The sequence below is a fragment of the Triticum aestivum genome, chromosome 1D (genome assembly GCF_018294505.1).
Source record: "Triticum aestivum cultivar Chinese Spring chromosome 1D, IWGSC CS RefSeq v2.1, whole genome shotgun sequence".
NCBI lineage: Eukaryota > Viridiplantae > Streptophyta > Magnoliopsida > Poales > Poaceae > Triticum > Triticum aestivum.
Genome location: NC_057796.1, coordinates 404,053,196 through 404,063,836, shown reverse-complemented (window position 1 = coordinate 404,063,836; position 10,641 = coordinate 404,053,196). Strand labels below are relative to the sequence as shown.

At 48.4% G+C, this 10,641-nt stretch overlaps 1 protein-coding gene across 1 annotated transcript; it reads left to right on the top strand.

Moving 5' to 3' along the window:
- Positions 1–6,135: 6,135 nt before the first annotated feature.
- On the top strand, positions 6,136–7,289 carry LOC123171322 (peroxidase 2-like). Its single transcript, XM_044588875.1, has one exon. It carries the CDS (start codon positions 6,211–6,213, stop codon positions 7,186–7,188), a length of 978 nt encoding a protein of 325 aa, XP_044444810.1. The 5' UTR covers positions 6,136–6,210; the 3' UTR covers positions 7,189–7,289.
- Positions 7,290–10,641: the final 3,352 nt, after the last annotated feature.

The window sequence follows — 10,641 nt, the reverse complement described above, 5'->3', positions numbered from 1 at the left end:
AATAAGCCCCTACTAGACTAACTCGTTGATCAAAGATGTTTAAAGTTTCCTAAACATAGACATGTGTTGTCATTTGATAACGGGATCACATCATTGGGAGAATGATGTGATGGACAAGACCCATCCGTTAGCTTAGCATATTGATCGTTCAGTTTATTGCTATTGCTTTCTTAATGTCAAATACATATTCCTTCGACTATGAGATTATGCAACTCCCGGAGGAATACCTTATGTGCTATCAAACGTCACAACGTAACTGGGTGATCATAAAGATGCTCTTCAGGTATCTCCGAAGGTGTTTGTTGAGTTGGCATAGATCGAGATTAGGATTTGTCACTCCGAGTATCGGAGAGGTATCTCTGGGCCCTCTCGGTAATACACATCATAAGAAGCCTTGCAAGCAAAGTGACTAATGAGTTAGTTGCATGATGATGTATTACGGAACGAGTAAAGAGACTTGCCGGTAACGAGATTGAACTAGGTATGAAGATACCGATGATCGAATCTCGGGCAAGTAACATACCGATGGAGAAAGGGAATTACGTATATTGTCATAAGGTTCGACCGATAAAGATCTTCGTAGAATATGTAGGAACCAACATGGGCATCCAGGTTTCGCAATTGGTTTTTGACCGGAGAGGTGTCTCGGTCATGGCTACATAGTGCTCAAACCCGTAGGGTCCGCACGCTTAACGTTCGTTGACGATATAGTGTTATATGAGTTATATGATTTGTCAACTGAATGTTGTTTGAAGTCCCAGATGAGATCACGGACATGACGAGGAGCTCCGTAATGGTCCGGAGGTAAAGACTGATATATATAGGACGATGATATTCGGACACCGGAAGAGTTTTGGAGTGTACTTGGTAGTTATCGGATCACCGGAAGGGGTTTCGGGCACCTCCGGGAAGTATATGGGACAAAAGAGCGGAGCACACCAGCCCACAAGGGGCTCACGCGCCCCTCATATGGCAGCCGGCCTAGGGGAGGAAAGGAAAGGGAGGATTCGGCCTCCCCCTTCCTTTCTCTCGCCCCATTTCCTTTCTCCCGGAAGCAAATATGGAAGGGAGAGGGGGGGGCAAGGGCAAGAGCCTAAGTAGGATTCGGTCCTACTTGGGGCGCGTCTTGGGAGGGCTCAGCTTAGCCATGTGCGGCGCCCCCTCCACATTTTAGTCACTCGGTCATATTTTCGTAGTGCTTAGGCGAAGCTTTGCGGAGATAGCATCACCACCACCGTCACCACGCCACCATGCTGCCGGAACTCATCCACTACTTCGTCGTCTTGCTGGATTAAGAAGGCGAGGACGTCACCGAGCTGAACGTGTGCTGAACGCGGAGGTGCCGTACGTTTGGTACTCGATCGGTTGGAGCGCGAAGAAGTTCGACTACATCAACCGCGTTAACAAACGTTTCCGCTTACGGTCTACAAGGGTACGTAGACACACTCTCCCCTCTCGTTGCTATGCATCTCCATGGATAAATCTTGTGTGTGCGTAGAATTTTGTTTTGTTTTCCATGCAACGTTTCCCAACAGTTTCATAGTATACATATTTTGTATTGCAGATGTTGATATTTTTTAATATAAATTTAGTCAAACTTTGTAGAATTTGACTTGGAAAAAAATCTAATATGCAGAGTAAAAAAGACCAAAGGAAGTACAAGGATAGCATATACTCCCTCCATTCCCAAAGATAAGTGTTTCTAGAGATTCCAACAAGTGACTACATACAGAGCAAAATGAACGAATCTACACTCTAAAATATGTCTATATACATCTAAATATTGTTGTCCATTTAAAATGTCTAAAAAAACTTATATTTAAAAACGGAGGGAGTATAATGTTGGTATGTGTGTCTCTACACATGCCGCGTGGGTGCCCTAACCTTGCCTTATATAGGGTTGGCAAGGCTATGATCATACAACGGCCAAATCGTCCAAGTCGTGGCAGTGACACATTGATCCTTTTCCGCAAGGAAAAGACACATTGATCGTGCGGTGTTACTTTTAATTAAGTGCAACGTGGTAATGCTGTACATGCTGTCTGTAATGAGAGTATCATAATTAAATGCGACGTGGTAAAGTGGTATCATACATACCAATTAGACTTTTTTTACAATATTACACACAATTAAATGAGGAAATAGAGGATGTGTTATCAATCGTGATACTGTATAACATTAAATATCGTACTACTTTGTGTCATACAAAAACTTATGAGGTTTCATAATAGGATAGCAGATTGTTTGGCAATTACAGTCGTATGGAGTCATGTATTGCTGTTTGGCTTAGAGGTTGCCCTTATATGGAGGAGCTCTTGACATCTAATTGTAATCCTTTTACCTAAAACTCCCAATTTCCCCACAAAATAAATAAATAAATAAATAAATAAGGCAATCCAAGATACTAATTTATTACACTAAGCATTATGAAAATAGTATCATACACTAGTATCATATGCATGATACTAGTATGATATACCATCCCTTAAAAAACTACTCCCTCCGTTTCAAAATATGGCGCGCCCATACTTTCCGAGATTCAACTTTGACCATAAATTTAACCAACAAGACCAACTGCGGCGGGAGCAAAAATTATATAATTGAAAACTATTTTTGAATATGAATTCATTAATATAATTTTTGCTCCTGCTGCAGTCGGTCTCATTGGTTAAATTTATGGTCAAAGTTAAAGCGCGGAAACCGAGGACGCACTATATTTTGAAACGGAGGGGGTTATACCGCTCGTCTTGACGGCGCATTAACGACCCTGCCAAGTGGGCCTCCTGGTTTGTGCCTAGCCAAGTGGGCCGCCTAGAACGGACTTGGGTTGTCACAGGCATGTTACTAAGTTGTGTTTCCCTATATGTTGGGCCTATCCCGGAGGGAATCAACCGCCACTCTCTCCTATTTCATTTTACGTTCCTTAAGAATATGCATTCTTACAAGGTGGCACACGTCTCAATCGAAAAGAGACATTTTAATCTCCACTGTTGATTCAATTAGAGATTGTGTATCGAAGATAAATAATTTGTTGGGATGCGCGGGTGAGAGTAGTTAATTGCTTTCACTTAGAGCATCTATAGCCGATGGCCTTAAACACGCCTTAAAAGTCTGAGCGGGCTGACATGTCAATGACCGGTCACAAAAATTGACGCATCCAGACGCCTTAAACCGTTATCAAACGTCCGGGTTGTCCGGCGTCACTCATATCCAGTCCAAATATGGGGCAGCCTAGCACATTCGCCACGTTAGCCATCCCATCCTGACCCCACATATATCCCCTCTGATGAACCCTAGACCTCAGTCCGCTCCACTCTCTTTGTCATCTCCTCTTCCCAATCCATCCTCTTCTCTTCCCAATCCGATTCATGGCGGATGACCACTGTGGCTCCGGCTCCAATGGCGACGAGAGCGACGTCGATGCGCCCACTCTACGCATTGCTTTGCACCACTCCCGACCATCTAGATCTGGGCGGCAACAGTGGAGGCAGCTCACAGAGCGACGCGCCGCCCCCCTTTGCCTGCCATTGCAGTACGGTCGATGTTGTCGGGCCGTCCCGTCCGGCGCGCATCAGCGGTGAGAGCTCCACCCACTCCGCCCCAATCCGGGTACGCCGCTCGGCCGCCACCCTGTCCACTGAGCGTAGGGATGGCACCCGCAGGGTTTGGGTACGGGTGGAGCCATCCCATACCCTTACCCATCCTATTTAAGCTTACCCATCACCCGTACCCATACCCGCTAGTGGGTAAAAAAATTCCCATACCCGTCACCCGAAAGGGTAAATGGGTATCCGCGGGTAGAAATACCCCTGTTTGCATAACATCAATTTAGGTGACACATAATCATAAACAACAAGATACAATCATAATTTATAAACGACAACACATTATAACATCAATACATACTTATAAACGACAACACATCATAAACACACCGCATTTTATAAACACAATACCTTTTTGCAAACAACAACACATCAACACATAGTCATAAACAGTATTACATAGTCATACATTTTTAGTTCACAAACTAACAACAAATGGTAGAGGTATTTTTCCCGTACTTGTTTGATTCTGTAAGGGTACATGGGTATGTGGGTATGGGTTATATGATCTCATACCCGTACCCTCAATACCTGATGGGTTTGAGATTTCCCTATTTACGTACCCATCGGTAACTTTTTGTCCCATACCCTTACCCTAATAGGGTTTTTACCCACCGGGTACGCGGGTAATGGGTACCCATTGCCATCCCTAACTGAGCGTCCACGGGTACTGTTGGATGCTTGTGCCCTCGCCGGTGTTGGGCCGGTCGAGGACGCTCGAGTTAGAGGCGCGGGCCGCATGGCGCGAGCAGCAATGCGTGAAGGAGGCCATGGAAGTGGGCACGCGTCCGCGAGGCGCCGGGCACTCATGCGCGCGCCGGTCGATCACGAGGACGCGCTCATTGCGTCCGTCCTTCGACGCTCCCTGACAACAGTGGAGATGGATGCGCAACGGCTGCGGCGGAAGAACGCCAAAACGCTATGGCTCGCAATTGAGCTATCAGAGCGTGAGGCGTTGGCGAAGGAGGCAAGGCACGCTGAGAAGTTGGAACATTTGCTCCGGAGGCTTGCCGGTAGTCACATGGAGCTGTCGGACGACTCTGGCGATGGCTCAAGCTCCGACAATGAAAATGACGACCCACCGGTGGCCGACGCCTACACCAAAGGCCAAAGCAGCACCACCGACCGCAAGGGGAAGGGGGTGTCGGTGTCAAAACCAACGGATCTCGGGTAGGGGGTCCCGAGCTGTGGATTTAGGATCAATGGGGAACAAGGGACGATGAACACGGTGTTTACCCAGGCTCGGGCCCTCTCGAAGAGGTAAAACCCTACGTCCTGCTTGATTGTATTTGATGTGTATGATATGGTTACATAGTCGATCTACCACGAGATCAGGCGAGCTAAACCCTAGGTTGATGGGGTGATGGATGTTGCTCTAGCCCTAAAGACTAAAACCTCCTGGTTTATTTAAACACCAGTAGGGTTAGGGTTACAGGCATTCGGTTACAAGGAAGGAAAGATCACGCCTAATCTTGACTTGGAGGACACGTCGAGTCCGAAGATCTCCTATCCGTCCACAGACCCGCACTCCAGCTCGGGCCCTTAGTGGCTCATCAGTCCGATCCATATGCAGCAAGCCGACGGCCCGAGGACCCCTTAATCCAGGAGTCCCTCAGGGGGCGGCAAGGAAATGGTGATTTCCTCCGCCCTTCCCCGTTGAATTAAGTCTTTTTTATAATATGTTTAGGGTACTGTCCAATTGAAACTGCATCTTTTGGTGATCCGATGATTGTTTATGCTAGAATTATGCCCGTTTCAACTAGATTTCGCGCTAGTTCGTTGATTTACGTAGGTTTATTTTCGTACGTGCATGTGTTGCATGGATATGAGGGGCCGAATTCGAAATACGCGAATGTGAACGCATCTAAATTAGGAGTGCCCGACCTGTGCTTGCTGACGTGGCCAAACGCGTCCGCGGGCGTTTGAGGGGTCGGATTTACCAACGGCTATAGATGCTCTTAGGTCCTCACACCGTGTCACGGGGCGACCAACGAAGCAATCCAACGGGGTTGTACCCTGCGAGTGAGTTGGCTCTACATAAGTCAAAGGCCAAACAGGTAGTATAAAAGTTTGTTTACAAAGAGGTCACATTGCATTTCCGTTCGACTCACTCATCACGCACACATACTCCAGGAGCAACCAGAAGATCATACAACACATATTAAAATCTTTAAAAAGACTTATATTTAGGAGGGGAGGGATAAATGAAGAGAGGAAAAATAATGAATTCTCTCTATTATCGAAGAAAACATAGGGTTAATTAAGCTAATCCAGCAGCCTCCATATTCTATAACAGCTAGATCACTGCATGCTGATCAATTATTACTCCACTAATTGTCATGCATGTGCATGACACACATCCATCTAACTAACTATTGGCAAAAAAAAAAACTAACAATGTCAATGTCAAGTTGCTCTAGCCCACATCCATTGTTTATCAAGTGCACCGTGGATTGGAACTCTTGCATGCATGTATAAGTAGCCCTCCACTCCACATACGAACTCCATCACCTCATCCCATCTGCTCCTATAGCCCACATCAAATCACACACTCTCTCGTACACATCGGCTAAATTCATTAAGAGCTAGCTTGAGAAGAGAGACAATGGCCGCAGCTTCCCTTAAGCTTTCTGTTGCGCTGGCATGCGTACTGCTGCTGTCGTCGGCGGCGTGCCATGGCCTGGAGGTGGGTTACTACAAGAAGACATGCCCCCGCGTGGAGGCCATCGTGAGGGACGAGGTGAAGAAGTTCGTCTACAAGAACGCCGGCATCGGCGCCGGCCTCATCCGCATGTTCTTCCACGACTGCTTCGTCCAGGGATGTGATGGCTCCGTCCTCCTCGACCCGACGCCGACCAACCCGCAGCCAGAGAAGCTGAGCCCTCCCAACTTCCCCAGCCTGCGCGGCTTCGAGGTGATCGACGCGGCCAAGGACGCCGTCGAGAAGGCGTGCCCTGGAGTGGTCTCGTGCGCCGACATCGTCGCCTTCGCCGGCCGCGACGCAGCCTACTTCCTTAGCAAGATGAAGGTCAAGATCAACATGCCGGCTGGCCGCCTCGACGGCCGCGTTTCCAATTCCACGGAGGCCCTCGACAACCTGCCGCCACCATTCTTCAACCTCGACCAGCTCGTCGCCAGCTTCGCCGCTAAGGGCCTCAGCGCCGAGGACATGGTTGTGCTCTCCGGCGCCCACACCATCGGGGTCTCCCACTGCTCGTCCTTCGTCTCCGACCGCATCGCCGTCACCTCCGACATCGACGGTGGCTTCGCCAACTTCCTGAGGAGGAGGTGCCCCGCCAACCCGAGCACGGCCAACGACCCCACGGTGAACCAAGACGTGGTGACCCCCAACGCTCTCGATAACCAGTACTACAAGAACGTCCTCGCGCACAAGGTGCTGTTCACATCGGACGCCGCCCTTCTTACGACGCCGGCGACGACGCAGATGGTGCGCGACAGTGCCAACATCCCCGGGCAGTGGGAGGCCAAGTTTAACAAGGCCATGATCAAGATGGGAGCGATCGATGTGAAGACCGGCAAGCAAGGCGAAATCAGGAGGAAGTGCAGGGTCGTCAACCACTGATCGATCCATGAATCATCACGGTGTTGCGTTATTTAATTCGTTTGTGCGCTTTAGTTTTGCACAGCCTGAGGTCATCTATTTGTGATTTTCGTTCGACTTTCATGCATGTACTGTAATTGCTTGTTTTGACTGTTCAAATTCTTTGGCTGCTTATATATTATTGGTGTCGCAGTTAACTTTGATTGAGTTCTACTGATCTTAATTGGACATCTTAGATTGTTTCTCATCTTTAAGGGCCTCTTTGAATCGTAAGATTATTTCTCATCTTTAAGGGCCTCTTTGAATCGTAAGATTATTTTAATGGACTGACTATGGATCAGTCCATGAAAATTAAATTTGGATCAGTAGAGTCACGTGAGGGTGGTTCGTCCCTATGTAATGAATCTTCTACTCCAGTTTAGATAATGTTCTACCGGTAGTTGATCCTCAAGCAGCTTCAACCTCTTGTTCGTGTCTTCCCGTTCCATTTCTCTGGACGCCTGCTCAGCCTGCCGCCTTTGCTCCTCTTCAATAGCCCGCTGCGCCATTAAATCCTGTAACATGGCATTAGGCTCATATAGGTTGGAACGGTGCTAATTCGAGGCATGGACGTAAATGAAAGGTTAGGATGCTAACCTTGAGACGCGCTATCTCACGTGATGCGGTGGTTGGGCGACTCCGTATGGACGGAGTTGAGCTGGTGCTCGACGCGCGTATCTTGTGTAGCTTGCGATGCGAGGAGGTGGAGATCGCCCCGTTGCAAAGGAGGTGGCGGCCATGGCCCTTCCCCTCGCCAGCAATGATGAGAAGCTCAGGATCAAGGGGCTTGGACGTAGGTTCGGCTTCCTGCCCGTGCACCTCCTGGAAGACCTCTTTGAAGGTCCCCCCACTTCTCCTCCGCTGACTCGCTGCAGAACTCGGCGCCATCCTTCCCCTTGTGGCCTTCTTTCCAGGCTTCCAGGATGGGGATCGGGCGACCAACCTTCGCCTCCTGCAAAATTAACCATCAAGTTTAATGAAGCAAGATGCACCGTGCGAAAAAGTTAACATCCTAATCCACATACCATGTGTTGCTTGAGAGCTATTAGGTTCCGGCTCCCCTGCACATGAGCCGGGCCTGTCATTTTGGCTCGTTCGTTTCCCTTCTCCACATGTTGCGCCTGCCATGCTGGGTCACACCACATGTCAACCAGGGCCTCCCAACAATCGTCCTTCATCCAGGGTTCCTTCACCTAGTCAGACAAAATCGAATAATTGAGGAACAAGAGGGATGAATCAAAGTACTAGCAACCGATGTAGTCACTTACCACTGACAGGTATTCTTCTCGCGACATGTTGGTCTGGCAAGCAGTCTTCCTTGTCATCTTCTCTCCCTTCTCATCGAGCGGCCGACACTGCATCACGGCTTTGTACCGCACCGTGTGCTTGAGGTCAGAGAGTATCTTTCGGGCAGATTTCACGATGCCTTTGATCGCCTTCTGCTGCTCACCATCCACACAAGCAAATATTTCCTACAAGAAAGCATATTGCATCTTCTCACCATCCATGCAAGCAAGGATTTGGATATGGAAAAATGCAATGGTCGGAGCGAAGATACTTACAAAAAAAGCATTGATGACCCGAGTGGCCATGGTGACATCGTGCTCATCCTTGTTGTGTAGGTAATGCTCCCAGGTTAAACCTGGCAACGGCGGATCGTCATCACCCGGCTTGGACAATCCAGGGAAGTGCTTCCTTAAGAGGGAGCCGATGACGTGGTTCGGCGGGCGTGCCCCCTTAGGTTGTGTTGGGATAAATGCCCACTGACTGCATGATATAAAAGACAAGCATATGTGAGTGTCAAAGCTGTGGCATCCAAAATATGATGCAAATGAAATGCTTGCTTACCCCTCTCCTGTCGAGCAAATGACAGGACGGTTGCTGGCAGCAGTTGGTTCCGGGACCTTCCCCGGACCACGCCCGGATTTCTTCCTCTTGGAAGTGTTGCTCGAGGTATACCCCGAGCCGTCCGAGGTCTCCATGTCGCCCGACTCGGTAGCGAGCAGATCTGGTTCATCTAAGTCCACTCCGACATCGCCATCCGATGATGACTCGTCCTCGGGAGTGGCCTGATGGGAGGCGGACGACTCGGTCCTACCACTCGGGACTCTCCGGAACTTACTAGTGCTCCCATCAGAATATGAAAAACAATATATATATATATATATATATATATATATATATATATATATATATGGTGAATATTAACCATACCACTTCAATAGGCATCAGACAGTGTTTGTTCTTCAAATTTTGAACCATACTACTCTAGGCATTACTCCAAACTTTCAAACTTCCATACTACTCTAGGCATTACTAAATAGGACCATCTTCCTCTACTACTTTAATCACATTACTCCAATCTTCCAAAGAAAAATATCACATAAGCAGAATCTGATACATTTGTGCATAGTTCCTGCATGATCGAAGAAAGGAGAATCTGATACTGACCTGAGGGCATCACATTACTCTAGGCATTACTAAACAAGACCATCTTCCTCTACTATTTCTAATCACATTTGTGCATAGTTCCTACATTTGTGCAAAATATCCTACTCTAGGCATAGAATCTAATACTAACCTGAGGGCATCTCCAGCTGCCGCGCTACCGGAGGAGCTCCGCTGCGGCGGCCGTCCTTGGGCTGCACCGAAGAAACCGCCGCACCGACTGCCGGCCATGAAGCTTGGGGGCGGTGGCCGTAGTTGGGGGCGGTGGAGGAGGGCTTGGCAGTGGCCGCAGTTGGGAGCGGTGGAGGAGGGGTGGCGGCCGCAGTTGGTGGCGTTGGAGGGCGGTGGAGGTGGGGGCGGTGGAGGAGGGGGTGGCGGTGGCTGCAGTTGGGAGCGCTGGAGGAGGGGTGGCGGCTGCAGTTGGTGACGGTGGAGGGCGGCAGTTGGTGGCGGTGGCGATTTCGGCATCAGCGGCAGCGGTGGCGCAGTGAACGGAGAAGGAGAAGAATGAACAGAGAAAGAAAGGGGAATGGTTAAGATCTAGGTTAGATTCTTTACCGAGAGCTCCTCTCGGAAAAAGTGGCCATTACCAAGAGCCGATAATCGACCCTCGGTAACCACTACTCTAATTTTTCTTTCCTTCTCTTTTTGTTTTTTGTTTGGCACTATCTTTTTTGTATCTCATATTTCATATGTTTTTATGACCAAAGTTTGAAAATTCCATGACTTTTGATGAATTTTTTCGATAAAAGACTTTTGATGCACTTATAGATATATAGATGCTTTTTGGGTTAGATTTGTTCAAAAATCAACTTTAAAGAGTGTAAAGTAAAAAACATGAGGAGAGACAGTTGTTGACCGTGGCCTACCCCCTCTCTCGGTGCCGGTCAACTTTCTAGACCGGCACCGAGAGAGAACTTTAAAGAGTGTAAAGTAAAAACATGAGAAGTGGGAGTTGTTGACCGTGGCCTACCCCCTCTCTCGGTG